The 24,613-nt window shown below is 37.4% G+C and overlaps 1 protein-coding gene and 1 long non-coding RNA gene across 2 annotated transcripts; one reads left to right on the top strand and one right to left on the bottom strand.

The window, feature by feature from the left end:
• Positions 1-668: 668 nt before the first annotated feature.
• On the bottom strand, positions 669-1,403 carry LOC139147350 (uncharacterized). The gene is made up of 2 exons (XR_011555711.1): positions 1,264-1,403; positions 669-858 (listed from the first exon to the last, which is right to left on the bottom strand). It is a non-coding gene; the product is annotated as an uncharacterized lncRNA (long non-coding RNA).
• A 2,278-nt stretch (positions 1,404-3,681) lies between these two features.
• Positions 3,682-22,583, top strand: LOC139147348 (DNA topoisomerase I, mitochondrial-like). Its single transcript, XM_070718409.1, has 17 exons — positions 3,682-3,828; positions 4,111-4,147; positions 8,418-9,303; positions 9,566-9,614; positions 9,977-10,074; positions 10,276-10,366; positions 10,880-10,977; positions 11,366-11,481; positions 11,976-12,097; positions 12,377-12,687; positions 13,158-13,302; positions 14,890-15,033; positions 15,581-15,766; positions 16,804-16,987; positions 17,847-18,069; positions 19,462-19,611; positions 20,105-22,583. Exons 1-17 carry the CDS (start codon positions 3,787-3,789, stop codon positions 20,205-20,207), a joined length of 2,985 nt encoding a protein of 994 aa, XP_070574510.1. The 5' UTR covers positions 3,682-3,786; the 3' UTR covers positions 20,208-22,583.
• Positions 22,584-24,613: the final 2,030 nt, after the last annotated feature.

The following is a 24,613-nucleotide window of genomic DNA, read 5'->3' as shown; positions in this document are numbered from 1 at the left end:
GATAAAAAAGGCTTTCAACTCAGTCAAAGCTTGTGGGAGCTTTGTCTGGCAAGGTTGCCAGCCAAGCTTAAAATGAAACTGTTAAAAGCTTGGTTGAAAGTTTAGTATTGCACACTTGTAACAAGGTTTAACAAGGTTGTGCATTTAAACTTTGTATGCTCCATATTAACTCCTCATTTTCAAGCCTCAAACGTTGTGTCAAAGTTGCAGTTTTCCCATCATTCCTTGCTGGTTGTAGTTTTATCAGTATGTTGCCATGGAGACTTCATTTTACCTACCCTGATGGGTTCACTGCTCATACTTTTGTGCATTTTATCCTGCCAAAATGCCTGTAAAATCGTAAAAGTTGGCATAACCCTAGAGCAGTAAGCTCTCGCATAAATGCATCTACCAATTACAAGGAAAAATAATTCTAAACAGTATAAATAGAAAACTAAATATGTTGTAGATACTGAAACCAAAGAAACAACACAGTTTAGTGACAGCAAAATTTGTGAATTTGTAGTTGTACCACACTTTTAACATTTTGAAAGTTCAGATACGTACACCGAGTAGTGAAATCAGCTGTCTAAACATGACTAATAACATAATTGCAGACTGTAAATCAGCGCAGATATATTTCTGAAATACTGAGAAACAGTAAAAAAATAAAACAGAGAAACAAAAGGTTAAGTTAATTTAGGGTACGATTTATTTTACCGTATATGCCAATGTTTTTTCATGCGACATAAATGTCTTCATAAAGCTTTGACTTGAGAAGGTTCATGTGAAATTTACATTACTCTCAAAGGCAGTGATTTAGCTTCTGTTTTCTGAATTTCTCGTCCATTTACACTGCAGTAGTACCGGCAACGAATTCTGAAAAATACAAATGGTTACAGGAAGAGTGTATGTCTTTACTGTTTGACCGCAATTTGATGAACGAAATCAATGAAATTATTAGTTGAAAATGAGACAATAGTTACTTGAAAAGCATAGAAACCAACTGCATAAACATTATAATCATATATTAATAATATTTAAAACGGACAGCGGTGACAAACAGTCTGTAAAAATCTCGCAATTATTTTCCATTGACTATTTTCAAGCATCGTTGTGAATTATGAAAGTGAATTCCGTATTTCCGTACGAATCATTACTCAACGAAACTTATCTGTGTTTAAATAGAGCGATCCCAAGGTTGCAGAATAAGTAATTTAATGGCAATGCATGGTACAAATGTACGTTATCAGGTTCTAGCTCCATGCGGCTATATCGACTTACCTGCATTTGTGAACGGCTCGCAGCTGACGCTAGACGGTTCCCGGCTTCAGGTCTCTCCGTGCTGCACGCACAGCACATCGGTACAACTTGCTGGGAAAATATAGTCGGCATCTTTAACTTCTTTTCGCGTTCACAAATTTAGAACTCTGTCTGTCCCTGGTACTCTATACACATTTCTTCGAAAGTTTGATGTCATTCGGCTTGTGATTCCATACAAAGATCGCGAAACTTTCCGCAAGATAACTCCTGATCACAAATACCAAGCCGACGGTACAGAAATCTTACTTCGCGCCGTTCGAGCCTTGTGACGTTCACGGAAGTGAGATGAATAAATCATTACGCGATGGATAACGTAGTACCGTTTTTGAACGTCGGATTTTGACTTTCTATCGACCCTAATCCAGTACATTTCAACTCAAAATAGTAATTTATTTTATTAAATTATGAAAATAATCATATACTAATGATTGGAAATACTCAAAAGAGTACAGATCTTTCAGCACGAAGATTCAATATCAATGCGCGAACTTAACTTGGTAAACCGTGACCAGCTGGTGACCTCTCTGAGTAAACAAGTCGGCTGCTTCCAGCCGGCCGGCTTCGGCTCACTCTTTGGCAAAGTAGCCAGCGTATTGGATATTCGTACAGCTAGTCAGCTTAGGATGGAGTGCAATATAGCTCTGATGCATAAAACATGAGCAAAAGCCGTAACCTCAATCCACGTCTTCTGAAGGCGAGATTTTGTTGGCAGCATCGATGACCAAGTGACACAGACTGTAAGCTTATGTAACTTGTGCTGTGCATTCTTTAGCTGGGGCAGTGAGGGACTCGACTGTGCTTGAATTGATGTATCTTTCTTTCTACCTCCATGCATATCAAACATTGAAAGCATTGACCTTTATGTACGTTTCAACAGTGAAAAGTCCTGGTCTGTTGACATTTTTATGGTACAAATTTGCAACAACAATAAGTCTACGACCCGTTATTGTTGCTTGTTTTGAAAGAGGTGTACGGATTGCGTCTGTAACAGCATTCTTCATATAATTCACTGAAAATGTAGGTTTAAAAGTTCTAACATACAAATTCCTGTTGAACAATTTGTTTTATTTTCTTAAAATTCAGCTGTTGATCCAACCACGATTTACAAAACAAGATCGTCGACTATATTAAAAGTTTTCCTGATTTTTACAGACACTTTCAAATCTTGTGTACGTACTTGTAAGCTCGAAACTCAACTCTCAGCTTAGACTTGCCTCATGTCTTTGGGCATTAGAAACTTAGGTGATTGCCAAGGTATATACTAGAAAAATGATGCTTTTAATCAGCTGAATTGTGCACAACCACAAGTGAAAGGCTGTCTATTTTCCACCAGTTCTTGTCGTTTAAAATTTGGATTGTCAGTTGTGGAAAATAAATGAAAAATAACATTGTTCACTTAAAAAATTTACTCACATTTTGTAATCTTGTGAGTGAAGTCCGTGAATGTTTTTGTCTGTAATCCTGCTGTGATGAATGAGAAACCTATCGAGTCTGGCAAAATCATTTTTTTGAATACGTAATGATAGTGCTCAAGTCTTTCCCTGCATCGGCAACTGTCCGTGCAGCTGTTGTGAGAGTTCATACAGTAGTTAAAATGGATGCAGGTTCATACCACGTAAAATGACATGTTCATTCATTGGGTGTGCATCGGACATGAGTCACACAGAACAGGAGGTACAAAATCATAACTTTGTATGAAGGTTGCATCTTACACCTTCACTGAACGAAGTATGGAAAACTAAACCTTGTAAGAAAATTGTATCTGCCAACCGTGCATGAAATTTGAACAAAAGTTGGTACAAGTGTATTAATTTTAGTTCGAATACTTTCCAAGCTTGCCCAACCTTGATACAAGTTACCAGCTGGGCTTTCAAGATTGCAGCAAGTTTACAGCAATGTTGTACAAACTTGGCCAAAGCTGATATAAATCGTAAGGGAATACTTTAATTACTTTTGCTTTCTTTTAAAATTATAGTTGCCACAGATATTTGAATGAGCTTATTTAGCTTACAAGAAATGAAAGATGAGATGTATGTGTATGTAATATTTTAAATAAAGTTTATCCCGGAAGACTTTGAAAGTGCGTTTTCCTTGGACTGACCTCAATTTATTGTATTGACATGATTCCACTTTGTACAGCATTGTTGAATTTGACTCATATTTATCTCCAACTCTACGATGTCAGTTTTCTTTTTCTGATGAACTCTAATTCATCAATCAGTCTAGGTTCATTCCTTTTTCGACAACTCATCAGATTTCATTATATGTCTGACGTCACCGCAGTCGCTCTGACGTGTATCAACGTGTGTAAAGATTTCCAGGGAGTCAGCATTATTGCTCGTCATATAGCATGAGGGTTGTACATCCGGGGACTTTTTATTGCGCACGCGCAGACATTAAATTTACGACTTTGTCTTTTTCACGGCCTTTTCCTTCAGCCGCCATAGCGTGCCATATTGTCGACGAGGCCACTCATTTCGAAAAATGAACGGCGCTAGCAGCGATCTTACTCAAAAATCGAATCAAGTAAGTATTTTGTTCAAATCTACTGACAAAACTAAATTGAATACTTGATTTTCAATGGCTAGGAAGGATCACACGTACCCGATTATCTGGTGTAAACTTGGTTGAAAATTTTCTGACTTAGTCTCCAGCGCAAAAAAAGAGACCAAGCTCTCATGAACGTAAAAATGGCCGTTTTCGAGATGGAATTTTATTCTTCTAATTGAGTGTCGTTTTACTACTTATGGCCAGTAAGGTAGCTAGAAGGTCCCTCCAAATAACTCGCTCTGTTTTGTATTATTTCAGATCCCCATGGCTGAGATTTCTGGAAGTGCCGGGTCGGGTATGTATTCTCTTCTACATATACATTTTCTCCCATTGTCTAGCATGCCATGGCAGTGTATGGTACAGATCTGATCGCGGCCGGGAGTGCAAGGCTTCGTCGCGGCGGTGTGTGCACTGTAAGCAGTAAGTGCGCATGGTCCATCGGGTACATGATATACCGGTGCATGTTGCGTTTGCCCGAAAAAACGTTCCTATCGACTTGAGGCTAATCCACGATCACAATCGTGAATTACTCGACATATATGCGGTAATTTTGTATCACCGCCAGAGTTTATACGTCTAGAGAGCTGGGGAAGCCCTAGCCCTGCGCACGCGAGAGTTCGGTAGAAACAGCTGAATGTGTGTTTCTTTCATTCAAGGTACTCGCTTTGTTCGTTAACACACGTTAAAGCGATAGCCAATCCCCTTTAACAACCGTGTCGGTGCCGTAGTAATGTTACCGTAGTTTTGTCGAGTTATCATCAGTAAGTGCCCGTGTTTGTTTCGATATTGGTCATATCTGCAACACATTTCTTTTCCTCCTCATATCCGAAATCGACACGGCACAAAACCCAGTGCGATGTGTTTCAAAAATGTAGCAGGTCGTATTATCGGTCGAGTCGACTAGCTCCACTCATTAGAATCGCTGGGGGCACACTTACACCCCATCTCGGCACCTGTATTACATATGGCCTGCTTGTTCTTCATAAACCTGAAAAGTTCTCCACATTATCAATCAGTTCAAGACTGTACATGCTTTGTACTCTCTTAAGCAAATACAAGGATATCCAAAATAGAGATAATGCATGTCTTGCCAAAGATATGTGTACCATGGATTTTGATTGTGTACCGCACTTATTAATAACGAGATTCATAGTTCTACACACTCTTTAAGTGGAAAGAAAAAAAATTCACCAGAATACTTTAGAAAGTGGTATTGTATTTTTCTGTCAAGTATAACATAAGTGTCACCTTGAAATCTCCTGACCACAAAGCACATGTGAAGGTCACACACTACGCAGACTCAGTCGGTTTCCCATGGCACAGACATGAAAATGTCCAATCTCTGTACATGCAGACCTGTCTGTTTACATTAGACAGAGGCTTCCTTTGCCATGGTTTTATGAATTGAAGGACAAATTTTCCACACTGTATCTTGTCAGTGCAGAAAAAAGGATAAATCGTGATCAATCTCAAATAGCAGTCTCTCATTAAATATTGCATATCAGTTACTTCCTTTAAGTCAGGGGAGTGAGATCTCAGGGCAATGACATTTATTCATTTACATATCGTGTAAACCCAATCTCTCATTCATGCATGTCTATTTTGAAGTCCGGAACTGAGGTAGTTTAAAAAAAATTGGCCATTCCTGTAGCTGCCCCATAGTTGTTGTTTATTAGTTTTGCTTGCAGACATATCCAGTCAGCTGGGTTTTATTATTAAAAATGCGTACATCATTTATTACTTGAAGATAAGATTGGGATATGTGTGTGTTTGTCCCCCTAATGGATGTGGTAATATCCCTTAACCCTTTTCCTGCCAAGTCCACATTTGACCATCAGGTCAAGATAGTTAAAATTAATGAAACGCAACATATTCCGTATGGTGTATTTTAACATAATATTGAACTTTTGAAGGCCAATGAAAACATAAATACTGTAAACTTGATTTTCATGGACTAAAGATGCTATAACAGATCAAGCCAAGTGGGTGAAAATACATCATGTTTTGGCTCAATACTGCTTTTTACTGACTTGGCTGATAGGGAAGTGATACTGTCTGGCAGGAAAAGGGTTAACATACCCAGCCAGTTGAATGAAATTCTTTTAAATACAATGCTGCTTTTTTGCATTTCAAGTCAATAAGAATAGAAACAGGAAGTTAGCTGTTACTTGAGATTCTTTACAGCATGGCAACTTTACCGTTAACCCTTTTCCTGCCAAGTCCATATTTCACCACCAGGTCAAGATGGTTAAAATTAATGAAACATAACGTATTCCATATGATGTATTTTAAAATACTACTGTACATTTGAAGGCTGTTGAAAACATAATACTGTAAAGTTGATTTTTTTTTGGACAAAAGATGCTATAACATACCAAGCCAAGTGGGTGAAAATACGTTATGTTTTGGCTCAATACCGCTTTTTACTGACTTGGCTGATGGGGAAGTGATACAGTTATTACTGTCTGGCAGGAAAAGGGTTAAAGTTTTAAGATGTAAAATGGCTGAAATTTTGCTTTGGTATTACTTCCATCTTCTTAAAAAATACTGATGGTAAAATTATAAATGTTTCTTGCACCGGATATGCGTCACTGAACAAGGTCGCTTCTTATCAGATAGTGTGTGACAACACTAAGCCTACATAGGTATGTGTTACTGTACTTGGAAATACCATGTAGCATGACAAATATGGCGTATTCAAAACTATTAAAGCATTGTACTGGTATTTGCCAAATACATCACACTCTAAAATAGTTAGCTCTGTTGTACATCAATTACAAGATCTACAATAGTGAATTTCCATTCATTTCATTTGTTACATATCTACAGTGAAATGATTTAAAAACATGTAATCAGTGAAGTAATTTTTTTGTGTGACTGCTAATTTTCAAGATTTTAAGTTTCCGTTGCTTTGATACAGACAATTTAAGGTGAAAATTGTTTACAAGTCATTGAGGCGTACATTTCCTAAAAATGCAAATTTACAGGTTTTTTAACGTCAAAAATCACTGCACTTACAAGAAATACTCAGAAACTTCAAATTCTCATGACCACCGAGGACAAGTAGCCATATATAGTAAATAACAGAGCTGGTTACCTCATCAGAAGTGAATAAGGTGATATCAAGTTACTGTATTGATGTTATGTTTGTTATTCAATATACAATGTTCATCTACATCCATTCTTGAGCATAATATTAGTTTCACATATCAACAAAGTGTGTACTGAGTGTTGCCAGACAAAGCATCACATGATGCCTATTCTGGTCCTGTGACAATTTTCTTGGAATTCAAACTTTTGACCCTATGACCTCTGTGTCCTGCCACATCCAAGCCACAGTTATCACCTGGGATTTGATGGTGTATTAACAGTGAGAGGTTTGAACAAAGTCTAAAATGTGAAATGGGAATGAATAATGTTCCAAAATATGTTTGGCATTTCTGTATGCTAAGTTGCAGTAACAAGGCGTAAAGAAATTTGACATGATAGCTTAGGTGGGTATCACAGTCCAAATAATTTGTTTTCTGTGAAATCTGCTTTAAGACAAGTTGGGAGCAAACATTTAAACTTGCAATACACATACCGGTTGATTTGTGATTTAATTTGTAATGAATCTGAATCTGTGTCAGAGCATACCAGTAGCTTTATATCCATATGAACAGCAAGTAGCATGTGTGTATGAGGACAGATTGTAGAAAATTGCTGATTGCCAAAGTCCCTCCACACTCTGGTTGGGAAACGCCTAGTTCCCTATTGTTACCATGCGCCTTATGGTTTGATAAGTAGTCTGTGTTTGTAATTGTAGGGCATCATTTCGGTTTGAATATAATCCGTCACACCAAAATAAACACGACATTTCATATAATACCTGTCGTAAAAGTTTATTATCAGGTGACTGGTCAAGTGAAAAAATGTTGTTTACTTCATTGGAATACAGGCGAGCTACGGTAACCCCATTTTGTTTTACAGAATTCAACGCAACAAAACCAAATAACTGATCTCTCCAAAACCAAATGGATTGTTCATTTTTTGAAATGGTTGACGCAGGCTTCACACATTAGAGTAAATATCAGGGGTTCTGGGTGACAAATGTAGGAAAGAAAAACACTATGAAAATGGGTATGAAATATAGATGCCAAACCATAATGTGCATACAATTCCTAATCCAGTACTTCACACAATAAAACAATAGACATTTCCCAACCAGTGTGTGGAGGGACTGTGAGAGTCCTCTACTTCATGCATGTGCTTATAATAATTTTAATTACTCTTTTGTTTTTTATAACTACAATTACAGTACAGTGGAATGAAAATTTACTAGTGTTTTTTCTAACCTTTGCTTCGTTTGGCCCGTATTTAATATGCAAAACTCAATTTTTGCCTCCTCATGAAAATTCTGTTCATAAAATGAAAATGGCTGCTTTTAATCTGCAAAAATAAACAAAGGAGGCAATTGTCTAGCAAAAGTCTGCTTGTGGGTGCAAGCATAAGTGAATGGAATGGTCAATGATTGGTAAACTTTCTTTTGATAACTGACAAACACTACATGTATTTTTACTTCTCAGGTGACGGATATGCGTACCAAAATCATACTCCAATAAATTCCAGCACAGAGCACTACAAACACGGCATGAGTTCGCCACCAAAACCAAAGTCTTCGCCTCTCAAACCCAGCAAGTCCAGTTCCATGTCGCCTAAACCTGCCAAGTTGTCCAGCAGCAGCCAGAATGGTCACCACAACAAGCACAAATCTAGTCACTCTTCAGACGGAGAGAGACACAAATCAGGGCACCACTCGGATAAGCCCAGAGACCCGCAGAGTAAACCCAAAGACCCCAATGCCAGACCCAAAGATCACAGCTCCCATCATCATAGCAGTTCTAGTAAGCCAAAGGATCCCTTCAAACATTCAAGTAGTAGTAGTAGTAGTAGCAAACATAAGGATGGCTCAATCAAACCAAGGGAGGGTTCATCCACTACACTGAAAGAGGGCTCTCAGAGCTCAAGCACTAGCAAACACAAAGACAGTTCCAGCAAACACAAAGATGGCTCCAGCTCCAAACCCAAGGAAGGGTCAAGCTCGAGTTCAAGGCCTAAAGATGGGAGCAGCTCCAGCGGCCACAAGCCTAGCAGCAGCTCAAAGCACAAAGATCATTCCAGCAAGTCTAGTGACGCGTCTAGACACAAAGAACATTCCTCAGGTTCAAGTTTTACAAGTAGTGGCAGCAGCAGCACCAAACCAGTATCCAAGGAAAGCTCCAAGCATGCCGAGTCTTCGGATAAAAAAATTCGCGACGAGAGCGGTAAACATAAACTCGCAAAGAAATCAGGGGACAAACACAAAACAGACAAGCACAGGGAGAAGAGCAGTGCGGATGGGGTAAAAGTGAAATCGGAATCCATGTCACCAACAAAACTTGTCATTAAGACTGAGAAAGTTGATTCACATAGGTAAGCTTCCACCAAAGTCTCTGCAAGGCATGGCATCTCATTTTCCACAGTTTCTTTGCTTTATAACATCACATATGTCACAGTTCTAGTTTAAAAGTTGTAACAGATAAGTTCCAATTTTGTACTACTTTTTGTTTGTCAGCCATCAGTATCATGTTTATTAGTTATTTTTTTATCAATTTATAGTTGTTATTGTTTACCGCATTGGAAAAATATAATTTACAAAAGAAGTAAAAAAATATATCATTCCTTACTTTAACAGGCCACAGATTAAAAAAGAGGCTGGTGAGAGTGATGATGATATTCCTTTGGTAAGCTTTTGTTTATTTTGTGAAATATATGATACTTCCCAAGACAGTCCTGTAAACAACATAGTTGTTTTGCTCTTTCAACCCTGTCCTCCTGTACATGGTTTAAGCCGTGCCAGTGAAAGCAATATAATAGGGAGTTGAAGAGTAAAGGCATGAATTCTCAGTCTGTTCACATGTTTAAAACTAAAATGTTATTACTTGGTTGTTCTGTGCAAGTACAAATGTCACTCGCTATCTTCTGGCACCTTTTCAATATTCCGTCACATAATAAGGAACTATTAAAATTATAAATATTAAGTTGCATAGAAAATGAAGAGCCACTCTGGCTACATATTTGTTCACTTTGTCTTTTCTCCACGCAGGCCAGCAGGGCACAGTTAGCTGCTGGGGACTTCAAAGTCAAGAAGGAGAAGCGACGACATGAAAGCGGGTCAGAAGACGATGAATCATTGGCTTCCAGGTAGTCATGTGACAATTTCTTCCTTTATCATTTATCAGCACACTGGTTAAAGGTGTCTTTCCAACCAACCAGCTAGCTGTGAGTATGGGTCGGACAGAAACAGTTGAGGAACAGTCGTTAATATATGATGTTCATGAATGCAATGTGATAATATTAACTATATTTGGAAGCTGAAGGTTTTTGTTTTGTGTTTATCTTCAGAGCTGAGAAAATCAAGAAACAGAAAACAGAAGTTTCTGTGAAAAAAGAATCCAAGAAGAGGAAAATGGAAAGAGATGAGGACTATGATGTGGTGAGTTTTTTCTCAGTTTTGCTATGTTGGTGGTGTATCGCTCTTATGGCTAACACACATAAAGAAAATCTCTTAAAAGGATACAATTTTAGCATTCAATGGAAGGAAAATACAATGGAAAGATAGTGGTAGTTGAACTTGGTATTCCATGATAGTGGTAGTTGAACTTGGTATTCCCTGATAGTGGTAGTTGAACTAGGTATTCCCTGGGAAAACATAGTTGCTCAGCAAGCATACTGAATAAGGAGTCTATCTGCTGACAAAAGTTCTTACAAGTCGCCATTTTGTTAATCACTTTGATACCTGTTACTGACATGCCATCACAATATGCTTACATTACTATATTTCATCAAACTATAACAATTTCTGAATATATCACAACTGATATGTGTCCGTTGCAGATACTCTTTCATAGGCATTGAATCATTAGATGGTTTGTAAGGAATGCAAACTTCAAAAATCTTGCCAGAATTCAGCTCAATGGGTGGTTGATACTTTTTGTGTATTTCATAGAAAAAGAAAAAAGACAAGACAAAGAAAGGCAGTGTGAAAGAAGAACCTCCGAAGAAGAAAGCCAAGAAAGAGAAAGAAGTGGAAGAAGTTTGGAAATGGTTTGTAAACCGTCTTGTGCTTTCATTCTGTCAGATATTTTAAACTCATAAATGATAACATGCATCATGCTCACAAACACTTTTGTTGTTGGTGTACACTGCTTAACAAAGCAGAGAAAATGTTTGCATAGGATTGACAGAGTTAGTTCCTGAGTAGACCCTAGAGGAATAACAACCATATTGTAAATAATTTGGGTTGAACCAAAGTCATGTTGACCAAGTAAGCAGATAACGTTAATAATAAAGACTGATTTAGTCCATTAACTATTGGATTATTATGATTTATTAGCTTGGTTGGTGGATTAACTGCTCTTGTACTGTGACATTCCATAGAGAGAGTGACCCACTGCAATGGTATTTAATCTTATTCTGTTACTACGACCAACAGGTGGGAAGAAACGCCTCATCCGGAGGGAGTTAAATGGATGACGCTGTCACACAGAGGTCCTGTCTTTGCACCGGAGTATGAACCACTTCCGGACGATGTGAAATTCTACTATGATGGTGAGTTGGTCAAAACCAAAGATCAAAGTGTGCTTTCCACTTTTGATCATTTTACATTATAACATCATGATCATTGATTTTTCTAAGAGGTAACTGAAGTTGTCCGACCCCAGATAAGGAAATACTGTGTTTCGTGACAGACCACTGATTGTAACCACTAGTTACCAGTCTTGAGGTGAATGGTAGGGCTCATAATTATTTATCATTTCCTTGTTGTTGTGAAACTGGCATCATATCACAGTCTATTGAGCAAGATTAGCTGCTGGACAACTGAAACAGATTGACTTGCAACAAAAACAAAAGGTGAAGTTGAATTCAGTGAAATTCTCATAATGAAAGTGCATTTCTGATTAAATCACTCACAGGTTGAAACGTCATTTGTGTTGTACATAAACTCAATAAAGGACAACCTGTGATATTAAAGTGACGGCACATATATCATTTTGGCCCAAGCTGTCTATCTCTGAATACATTTACGGTTTCTGTCTTGACAGGCAAACTGATGAAACTTGGTCTAGCAGCAGAGGAGGTTGCAGGCTTCTATGCGAGAATGCTGGACCATGACTACACAACCAAGGCTGTCTTTAACAAAAACTTTTTCAAGGACTGGAGGAAGGTATGGAGGCATTCTTTATCAATTGTTGTAACAGACACATCTGAAAAGAATGTATGAAATTATAGTAAGGTACTTGCCCTTTGTTATGTCACAGGTTCAATATTGTGCGATGAGGAAATCCATTCCTTCCCCACATCATCCAAACGAAGGCACTTTGTGTCCCATGACTTCATGATTATTGATCATCCTCAATTTTTTTTTGCAGCACATCAAAAAAATGGCCTTTATTAATATTCCTTGAATAAAAATTTAATTCTTCCAATGTCATTTTGTCCTCAGGAAATGACTCACGAGGAAAAAGCCACCATTGTGGATCTGAAAAAATGCGACTTCAGAGAAATTAGAGACTATTACTTGCAGAAGTCTGAAGAGAGGAAAAACATGTCCAAAGCGGAAAAAGATGCAATCAAGAAGAAGAATGAAGAAATTGTCAGTGAATACGGATTTTGTATTATTGACGGTCACAAACAGAAGATCGGTAACTTCAAGATTGAACCGCCAGGTTTGTTCCGTGGACGTGGTGATCACCCAAAACAAGGAATGTTGAAGAAGAGATTACAACCAGAAGATGTGACCATTAACGTTGGAAAGTAAGAAAAGACGTGTCTGGTTTATGTACCTCAGATATACAATGTACAGAAATTGCTAAGGGGTTTACCCACTGTTTGACATGCTTAGTGTTTGTGCTTGTATCTGTAAGAACTGATATGGGCATTGGAAGTGTTTGCATGAATCCTTCCTCCCATGGCTTGCAGTGTGTGCATGGTTTGAACCCATATTTTCAGTCTTTTGGACAATCAAACTTGAAACCTGGGGGAAAAAGGCTGAATGTAAAACATGAACATAATCATGAAAAGATATCCTTCAGGTTAACAACCACGAGCTGTCTAACCACCTGATGCTGAACTGCACTGTTTCAAAAGTGTAATTCTTACGTCAGACAATCTATGCTGTATAACAATTAGTTTCAGTTTCAGATCATTTAAAAACACATGACCTGCCTGAGGATTCTGGCTTACATCACCCAGACGTCTCAATTTTTGACATTTTGTTTTTGCAGAGATGCAGAAGTTCCAGCGCCACCGAAGGGACACAAATGGAAGGAAGTCATACACGACAACAAAGTCACATGGCTGGCCTCTTGGTCAGAAAATATTCAGGGAGCAAACAAATACGTCATGTTGAATGCCAACTCTAGACTTAAGGTTAGTTGCCGTGGTAATCTTCTCATGAAAATGATGCTATTAACCCCTTGACTACCTATGGCGCCGGATATATCCGGCGCCATATTGAATTACTATATACCTTGAGTGCCGGAAATATCCGGCACAGTTAAATAGGCGTATTTGCTTTGTTTTTGTCGCTAAAAATCCCGTAATTTCAGCATCGGCACGCAGTGCGACTAAGATTGATGTATTCCGATCTGGCCTGAATGTGATTGCGCCCCCGTACGTCCGAGTATGGCCAAAATCCGGAAGCAAATGTCGTGACCCATGACCTCGACCCTGAAAGGTCAGGCTGATCACAGAAGCATCGCGCTTATTGTTTACAGTTTTCAGAAGTACGGACGATCGCGAAGATGTTTATGGTTTGTTTTTTTAATGAAATGAAATGTTTATTTATTGAAAACAAATGATTTATATGTAAATATGTTCTATTAACAGCAATATTCGTGAATGAAACTAGAGGAAATACAATTTTTTACTATAAGCCAGTGAAATTTTATAGCAGCCATATTATCATAAGACTGGTCACATGACTGGTCATGTGTTTAGTCATGTGATATGTTGTCCCCTAAAATGTATTTTTAAATATTGTGAATTGTTTTTTGATAAATCATAAACATTATAAATGCATGTTTCTGCAAGGAAGACATAAAGCAAGTGTTACAAATATAAAATGTGTTGATTTTCAAATACAAAATCATGTCAGATGCTGATGTTTGTGGTTCATTTACTCTGCCTTTTGTGAGAAAAATCTTAAATAGGTACATCTATAAGTAAAGTAAAGGGTAATTATTATTACATATATGTAAAGACAATGCCATGAAAATTGCAACTGTATTCAAATTTGCGTCATTTTATGGATTCAAAACACGTCCTGATGCTTCAAATATTCATATTCTTTGCCAACTCTGGTCACATGATGTGTCATGTGATCAGTCACGTGACCTGGAAATACAAACTTAAATATGAAAAAGTAGGAAATTTCATGCTGATTCAGAAATATATGGTTTATTGGTACTTACTTAATTTTTACTCTAAGCAGTGTTCATGAAATGACCACACCCAAGATTTTATCAATATTTACATAAGGGGCCTGGTATATAGGAATACATTGGCCTTGGTAGTCAGGGGTTAATGGTAACTCTGAGAATAACACAATATTTGTACCCACATCTACACTGACTTTAGAATCTGTATATACTGTAGGATCCTTCACTATAAAGCATTGGGATACTAAATCACCAAGTTGTAACTATATCTGGTTGTCAACATTTTAAGCTGTGGTCACAACCTTTCTGTAACTCAGCCCATGTGGAGTATTTTACTCTATTTGAGGTCAAAGCCATTATGTACATTTCTTTGTAGCAAATTATCTTTCAATAAATCCATTTTTCCCTTCATGTGGCCTTGTCAACTTGTATGTAGATAGTTTTCAATTATTTGGACTGTCACTTTAATCTTTTTTATATATTCCTTTTTCTGTCTCTGTGCCTTCCCACCCCTCTGTCTTTCTTCCTTGTCTCCGTCTACATACCTTAATCTTTTCTACAACATCTGTCTCTACAGGGAGAGAAAGACTGGCAGAAATACGAGACTGCCAGGAAGCTGAAATCCTTAGTTGACAAGATCAGGGAAAATTACAAGGAAGATTGGAGGAGCAAGGAAATGAGAATCCGGCAAAGAGCCGTTGCCTTGTACTTCATTGATAAGGTAAAGCATTGTAGGAGGTGATTATAATGCTTTGATAATAGGTGTGTGTAACACAGTCTTATTGCACTGCTTTGAAGAGGGACCAAACGAAGACACCAGGATGAAGGAGAGTTACTCCGGTGGAGATGAGGGCTAACTGCTGTGTGTGTTTGTCCCTTGTAAAAGAAATGGACTGTTTTGCTGACTATTCCCTATAGCTTCAAAGCTCAGATTGATGTCATAAATTCCCTCCTGTCTGGTTCTTAACATACACATCTGTTGCCACTACAGCAGAGTGTTGGCCCACTCTTTCAGTCCCCGAACAGAGAGACCTTGTTGATCGAATTTCAGGGAGAATGTTGCAGGGGTTTGCAGGGCTGTCAAGGGAACCGTTGGATGTTCAGGAGAGAAAGAGTATCGATACTGTACTTACAGTTGTACAAATATGACTCTGGTGTTTGTGACAATAACAATATCATCTGTTAAGTACAAGTAGTTGTCTGTAGATGCACTGTTTACCTTGAGATGCAAGCGTCTCACCTACCAATGCTGCCAATGTTACTTTCAGCTCGCTCTGAGAGCCGGTAACGAGAAAGAAGAGGGAGAGACTGCGGACACGGTGGGCTGCTGTTCTCTGCGAGTGGAACATATCACCCTACACCAAGAATATCAAGGCAAGGAGTTTGTGGTTGGCTTTGATTTCTTGGGTAAAGATTCCATCAGATATGTCAATCATGTACCTGTGGAGAAAAGGGTAGGTATATCTTCTTGCTTTGCTTATGACCAAGTCACATTCCACTGTCACTGTTAGTTGATTATGATTCAACATTGGAATCTGGGGGCAAATTTTGGTACTAGAGAAACATACCGGTACTTATTGGTGGTATGAAATTCAAATTCAAAATGGCTGCCATTAACTCAAAAACAAAATTTTCCACTTTCAAAAACTAAGACCGAAAATTTTCTTATTCCAAGAGCTTTAAAATGAACCCCAGCAAGCTGTAGACTAGAAAAGTATTCGAAAAATTTTAGCATCCAAAATTCTGTCCCTGAGGTGTATTCTACTAAGCACAAAGTGAGGTTCCTCCTTGAGAAATCTTAAAGCATTTCATACTAAGAAAATACTGGTACATTAGGTGATGTAGTTGTTGTAAAACTGTCAATTTAGCACTCTAATGACCCAAGATTCTTCCCTTGTTTCAAGAAGTTTTACATTTACATAATTATGTGGGCATAGGGCTGACACCAGAATATTTCCAAAAATTAACTCGAGTTCAGAACTCTTAAAAATTAGCAGGCATAGTGCTCGGTGAGTCTACTACAGGTGAACAAGTCAGTGTGGTTTTCACTGCCCTGAGGACCATTATTGACTTTAAAAATCACAGGCTATTGCAGCGTAGTCTTAAAATCCTGCAGCCATTCTTCATAATACCTGTTAATCAGTTTCCAACGCTCTGTGGCATTTGGAAAACACCATATCCACTTATCCGACAAAGACTTTATGAAGTGAAGAGAAAATGGATAAAAGGTTTCAAAATCCCAGACCAGTGGATTGCATTTCTGTGAGTCAACTATTTGAAAGCATAGTTAGGATTTCTTGTGTAGAACCCCTCAAGGCAGTCTCTAACTCAATACACTGAGATACTATGGTAACATAATGGCAAATTGCATTATGCACGTGAAGAAAATTCTCTGTTCTTTCGTAAAACACTACTTGTGCTAAGATTCAAGTGACATTGTATTGTTCCCATGAAAGTACAGAATACAAATACCTGTTGGGGTTTTTTGTAGGTTTTCAAGAATCTACAGCTGTTCATGGAGAACAAGCAACCAGGTGATGACCTGTTCGACAGACTCAACACATCGATCTTGAACAAACACTTGCAAGAACTCATGGAAGGACTTACAGCCAAGGTGTTCCGTACGTTTAACGCCTCAAAGACGCTACAAGAGCAGCTCAATGAGCTGACTGAACGTAAGTAGCCTCCGATGTTGGTCATACCAGTCTTTCTGTTGCCAGCAAATGTTGAAATGTGAGTACTTGCATACTGAGGCTGCCGTCAATGGTCCGCCTGAAAATGTTTGCAGAGGGTGAGCGTGAGGTTGATTTTCAGGAGAAGATCAACACTTGTGTTGCCTGGCAAAAGCATCTGAAAACCTCCTACTGTATATTACTGGAAATGGTACATACTGATCGTAAGCAGTGTTGTGACCTCTTGACAAGTTAAAGGGCATTTTGAATTCAAGTCTGATGGAAATAATACAAAATTTGAAAAAGAAACCCTGTGGAATTCATTCACTAATGCTGCATGACAAGTTATGTTCATGTTGTTTTTGGAAAGCTATTTTGTAATAATGGCATTTTTTGGTATGCAGTGATGAGGGCGCTGTTCAAATAGCAGTCAAAATTTTAATTTTCATGTTTCCTACATTTATAAATTAGTACATGGTGGCCATATTATCAATGTTAGCATGTGATGTTAAGCTGTAATTAAGAGGCAGTGCTTGACAATCTGTGAGAGAACAAGGGTATAAAAAACAGTACCACTTTGTTTTAAGTTTCTCTCTTGAAGCATGAGGAAAGAGTAATCTCTTCACAGCATAAAACTTTGAGGTCAGATCATGCTAAAGTAGTTCACTGAGAGAGTCTTGCATAGTTTGCTCCCAGAAGACCAACATCTTGTACATGATCAATAGATTTTGGCACCAGGCAGAAAAGGTGCTTCATGAGACCAGTATCGTTAAGTATAGGTTGTATATCAAACTGCTAATTGTGCATCAAGCAAAGATTTATTAACTTTCAAATCTTTTCCTTCCTTCACGATCACCCATAGCTGATGACTCTGTTCCGGCAAAAATCCTGGCCTACAACCGTGCCAACAGAGCAGTAGCTATCCTATGTAACCATCAGCGTGCGGCACCCAAGACATTTGACAAACAGATGAGCAATCTGCAGGAGAAGATTGAGAAGAAGCATGTGTCCATCAAGGATGTCAAGAAGGAATACAAGAGACTTAAGAGCGATTACAAGACCAGTCGAGATGACAGAATGAAATCGTAAGAATGACTTGATATTCTCTTGCGTTAAGTTTCACTGAGATGGAACTTTCCCCAAGACTGTTTTTCTGAAGAATGCCCCAAGAGATGACAGAGGTTTTTCCTACATTGTATATTTACATACATTGTCAGTGAAGGGATCTTCAGTGTCACTGATTGCGTTTTTGCCTCTTTTTAACACAAATCACAACTAACTTATTTGCTTCCACATCTGCACTGACTAGAGAATCTGTTATACCGTAGATCCTTTGTCACTGATTGCGTTTTTGCCTCTTTTTAACACAAATCACAACTAACTTATTTGCTTCCACATCTGCACTGACTAGAGAATCTGTTATACCGTAGATCCTTTGGCAATAAGATGTGGATATATGAAACTACCAAGTTGCAATTACATGTGAACAAAATATCAATTTTTCAGGTGTCATAAGGCTTGGTGACATATCTTATCTATTGATAATGTTTTTTAATGTTCATTAAATGATCTATGTTCTGTGGTATTGGTGGTGAAATCACACCAAAGTGTGTCATGTAGAGAACAGGAATGTTAACATTTAACAAATATTCCTCAAAGACCAGCTGTGGGTGAATCTGATATGTCTTGAGAAAATAGGTGAAAAACCTGCAATTTGAATGGTCCATGGTACAAACAAAACCATGTGCACAAAAGCATGTAGAAGTATGTGTATTTCCATATGTGCTTGTACACAATGGTTTGTTTGTACTGCCATCACGTAATATTCTTGAATGCGCTGAGTCTGTAAAACTTGGCATGTCTTTTATATTCTGGGGTAGAATCTTTGAGTAATTGTACAGATCAGTTCTACTTTGTAAATATCAGGGGATAGCCTTGCAGCCAGGTAGACATGTCATTCAATCAAATAGTAGGTTTTTGAGACTCTATTTTTTTATGAATTAATTTTCAAACTTTTAAAGCAAATGAAGTTTTCGATATATTTAGCTTTGTGAAAATTGTAAATTTTATCCTCTTTCTCCCAAGTTGTATTTATTTCTGTGATTTGTCTGTGGAGCCTGGTAGAAAGAGGATGAATCATTCACCATAGAGTTAACATGGGGAACAGAGGCCAGTTTGAACTTCAGATATTTCAGCAGTTTGTTTTCCATTGTCTAAAGTTACTTTTAGATAAAGTTTTAAGTTTCTGCTAAAACATAAGTTTTTATGTGCATACTGTCTTCAAATGAAAACTGCATGTTATAAACTAACATGAAAGCTGTTCAACGTTCTTGTGTGTCCCAGCACCCTTGGCACTTGCTGGTATGACATGAGCCTTCAGTTTCCCCAGTTCTTTATTTCTCAGTCTTCCTGTCTACCTCCCCACCATCTCACACACCTTTGTCAGGTGACTGAAAACCAAGCTTCTCACATTGCAGGGCTCTAGAACGTAAGAAGAAGCAATTGGAGAGACTGGAAGAACAGCTGATGAAACTTGAAGTGCAAGCGACAGACAAAGAAGAAAACAAAGAAATTGCCCTCGGAACTTCCAAATTGAATTACTTAGATCCCAGGATATCGGTGGCATGGTGAGTCTTTTCTAATCTTTACTCAGATGTTGAAGGTCATTGCCCCCATGAGCCTGAGTGCACCTCAGGTCATCATGATCACAGGTTCATAATAGAAATGAAAGAGACCAACAAACATTTGTTATTTAATCTCTCTGGCCACTTTTGTTATGGCCCAGTTGTGCGGTCCTATTGTATAAGGATGTGGGTTGGTTCTTTAGATACAGGCATTTGTATGTTGAAGGCTTTAATCCTCTTTCTATTCCAACACTTAAAATGAAAATCTGAAAGAAAATGTCCTCATTCAGACTTACATGTAAATGTGGTGTACTTGCTTACTCATGGTATTAAATCAGACTTTCTTATTGAAAGAAGCAGTCAAGTTGACAGAGATTTGAACTTTTCAAGCTGAAACCTCAAGAGAAAAAACGTTTGGTATCACCACTGCTGACTGATCCAGTCATTCAGTTGGTCAGAGCATTGCTAACTTGTTCTGTTGTTTTCTATTTCCAAGGTGCAAGAAGTGGAATGTTCCTCTAGAGAAAATCTACAACCGCACACAGCGAGATAAATTCCAATGGGCCATCGATATGGCCGACGAAACGTATGAATTTTAATGCTGGTATACTCCCTGTCTTTACACACAGACACGGGAGTTGAAATATTTGATGGAGTAGATGAAAGACACAAAATAATCAGCTATTTTAAAGAGAAATGATTTATTCTTTTCCATTCAAGACTGTCAAGTGAGCTAATTTTTTTGTATTTTATTGAGAGCCTAATTCACTGTGACTTATTTTATTGTTTGTATAAAAGTGGAGCATACTTGTCTCTTATTTTATTTTATTTTACATGTAGCTGTGTTTATGAATGTGCTTGGAGTTTTTGTTTCATGGAGAGCGTCCAAGTCTCAAACTTCTTGTTCTGACTGGTGTGTACAGCATTTTAAGTGACGAGTACGACAATTCAAATGATCTCCATATCGTGTGTTCAGTCAACAGTCAAAATGTCAGTCACACATGAAAACTTACAAGTTCAACTGTAATGTGGCAGAATCGGTGACATACCAAAGAGATGGTTTCAGTTTACCAAAGTGATGCAAACACAATGACATAAACACAATATCCTTCAGCAAACGCAGGCAGATAGCAAAAAATATAAAGAATAGTACATATTTACTAGTAACCCAGTGACGTTTCCCAGTACACAAAATAAAAAAAAACAGTGCATCGTTACTACAGTTAAAAAGTTGTTCTGTATCCTGTAGTTTTTTTTTCCAGTGAAATGTGTGTGTTGGATTTAATTTCCAAACTAAAGGATAAAAAGATAAATTCAAAGTAATATGCTGTTTTCAACAATTTAGGACATTACACATTTTGCAATTTTTTCGTGTGAAAGAGCAAATATAACAAGCTGTATAATTTCTTCACAAGGTTTCCAACGATAAAATAATTCTCCAATTGATCTTAATATGAAAAATGAACTTAAAGAATGGATTTTCTTGATTTCAAAAATGTCATTGTGTTTTTTACACACTTTGGAAATTTCCTTTAAGTGAGAGACGCTACAATTTTCCCATGTGTTCCTGTGATTTTGATTCCAAGTATTGCACAACATTGGTGCCAGACTTGTACCTTCTCAACATCAAATTTTGCTACAATCTATCGTTTTCTATATTGCCTAGTTGTACCACTGCATTTTGAAACAGGGATGGAAGGATTTAATGAAGCAGCAAAGGCTTGTGCCCCTTAAAGATTTCCAGAACAAAAAACTTAATTGTTGTACGAGTTGATGCCATTTTTTATGCAGATGGTAAACCTTAGTATCCTTTTGCCCACGGAGTGCATGCTTCACTTTTTCACCGCAGTAATCAAATAGAATGAAAGAAATCTAGGGAAGGCTTACGTTGACAGTCTTTAAATATGATATCCTGTCCTGTGAATATTTTGTAGCCATGTGTGGAGTTTCTTCATAGCAGCCAGTGATGATGAGCGTATGATTTTTATGAAATGTTTAGAGTAGCTGCAGAAATTTATCGCTGCCCTGTGTGTTTTAAGATGAAACGTTTTTCAAAGGAGTAAAAAAATTTCGGAAAATAACAATGTGCCCGTGAGTTGCAAATTTTCATATCAATACTGACAAGCACATTTGTTGTAAGAACAACAAGATCCTGACACTTCACGAGTGTTGGGGAAAAATCTCTTTCTTTTCATTTCTTTTTGAGTATTTACAAAAAGGCGGCTGCTGATTTGGAGTTTATCCTGTGAAAACCGATGACTTTTATAAATTTTGACTTTTTCATAAATGTTCTGAAATAGTTTTTGTAGGACATTTGCAGCCACCTTACATTTTTACAGTCGACGTGAAATAATCAGCTAGAAAGAGGAAATGGTATGAGAAAAGTTGTGTTTGTATCAGAGAGTCAGCAATCACAACAACCTTATAGTTTGTCATCCCATACAAGTGTGTACCTCATTTTGTCATTTTTCACATTACATCCATTCAGTGCAATGTGGCTACCACCTACAATAGACATGTACAAGTATTATTCTGAAAGTATTTAAGAAATGTTTTTTTACCCTTGAACCTACGAGTGAAATAGTAAAACAATGTCTCTCCCCTCCCCCATTTTTCTAGTGGAACCATCTTATAGTTATTGTAATGAGACCTCTTCATTGTGTCAGGAGGGTGACAAAAATCAATATTGATAGAGGGCACCCGCAGCAGCATATTGTGAATATTTTAAACTGCTTTTTGAAGATTCTAGATGTAACTAGATCTGTAAACAGTCGTGATGAAGTGTCTCTGTCATTATACATTGTTGTGACTTTACCGGTGACAGAAGAGAAAGTTTATTTGAGCTGTACTAAAAGAGATACTTGCTCCAAATACATTATTTAGTTCCTCTACACTGGTATAACCTTCAATCTTGCCCCTAATTTAACTGTACTTGTGGTCCATCATTCTCTCCAGTAAATGGATTTTACTTGATACACATCTGTGTCTTTTGTCATTTTTAAATCCCCATGTTGAATATGTATTTGTAGCATTGGAGTGTATATATGTATGTGTATATGTATGTATATGTGTATGTCATTGTCTGTACACTCCTGAAAAGTCCTCGAATTTTAAAGCTTCCCTGAGAGTCCTCAGTTACTTCTAAGTCCTGGAAAATTGATAATCCACCCACCATTGTCTAAAATGACAAGGTGATCAGTCTAGATATTGTAAAAATGATATATAAATGATATATTGGAACTCTTATTGTGGAACTCAAAAAGTCCTTCAAAGTACTTGAATTTTAGGTGAGTTTGGGTGTATGGATCCTGCTACATTCATGTTATGTAAGTAAACTGCAAAACCTTGTGTATGTACCAACTCATTATGTAATGTCAAGATGTATCATTAGGCTTACGACATCGAACAGACATGATAGTCACAAAGTATGCATATATATATATATATATATATATATATATATATATATATATATATATATATATATATATATATATATATATAGTTATATAGTTATATAGTTATATAGTTATATAGTTATATATATAGTTTATATAGATATAGATTATAATAGTTATATATATATAGTATAATATATAGTTATATATATATATATATATATATATATATATATATATATATATATATATATATATATATATTATATATTATAGTTTTCCTCAAGTATATGCATATATACATATACTTTAAGTATGCATCGAGCATGAAAAAAGCCAATGTGGCAATCAATACTGCATAATTTCAAACCCTTGTACGGTACCTTGAAATTTTCCAGGGAGACTGAAAAACATTTGCCCCACATTGATCAATTTTACTGATCGACATTCCTAGGAAGACCAAGCTATTAAAATTTCTCTGAGAATACGGAATATTTTGAAGGGAAGATTGGCTCCATGGAAGTTTTCCCTGCAAGATTTCTTGGGATGACTATATAAAATGAACACAATTAAGGCTTACTTTGTTTAATCATGGACAGTTTCTCTACTGTCTCTGGTTCAGTAACAATAAAATATACATACAGGGCAAATGTTCTCATTTTTGATGCAAAGATCATTACTGAAATCCTTTGTCTGATGCCTTTCAAATTTGGCTAGTAAGTGAGTAAGAACTTCCTGTACATTTCAAGTGCAGCTGAAATTGACCTCATTCAGCTTATATCAAATCATGGTGAAATTCAAGTAATATGGTCTGCCGATGGCATAAATTTGACGTTTCAAATTTTCATAAATTCTGAGTAAATGGGACACAGAGACAGTGGTGCTTCTGTTTTGTCTTACACTCATAGACTAGTCCCAATACCTATGGTTACTGCAGTCATGGAAATGAGATCAGATTGTGGTAACTCGCATATAGGTAACTTATGTAAGACGCACGGTGAATAAAGTTGCTCACCTTTGGTAAAGAACTTGAAAAACAAACTTACGAAGAGAGGTACGTTTTGCCGATACGGAAAATTGTTCCATACAATTTCATGTAGTGTAAGGGTCTGACCTATAATGATGCTAAATTTTCAACATTTGCGACCGGAGGATAGTTTTATACTGCGCTAATGACAGCCAAACAGCGCCACCACAGTTCATTGTGTATTTTCAGGGAGAACTCTCTGCTAACAGATTTCGGTTGATGCTCGAATTTATGTAGGAGGAAAATTCTTTCGTTTTAAATCGAAACATTGAGACCCTCTGCGCCACATAGCAGCATCCCCACCCCCACCCCCGTGAACACTTTGAAGAAGGGCTATTTTCGTGGACACTATACAAGCAAAGCGAAGGACGCAAAAAATGTTCTGGCAGGTCTACAGATAAGGTTTCCTATAGTGATGAGTGGGAGGCTGCAAAACGTTAAGATATGGGCTTTATCCGGAAATCACCATACCGTGGATCTCTTTGAGATTGAAAATATCAAATCCTCGGATTAAGTATGCCCGTGAATATGACCGTTTCCCAATCGTTTCGTACAAATAAAATAAATTCAACTTGAGTCT

Source organism: Ptychodera flava, chromosome 13 (assembly GCF_041260155.1).
Source record: "Ptychodera flava strain L36383 chromosome 13, AS_Pfla_20210202, whole genome shotgun sequence".
In the NCBI taxonomy this organism is placed as follows: domain Eukaryota; kingdom Metazoa; phylum Hemichordata; class Enteropneusta; family Ptychoderidae; genus Ptychodera; species Ptychodera flava.
This window is presented reverse-complemented; position numbering and strand designations above follow the sequence as displayed.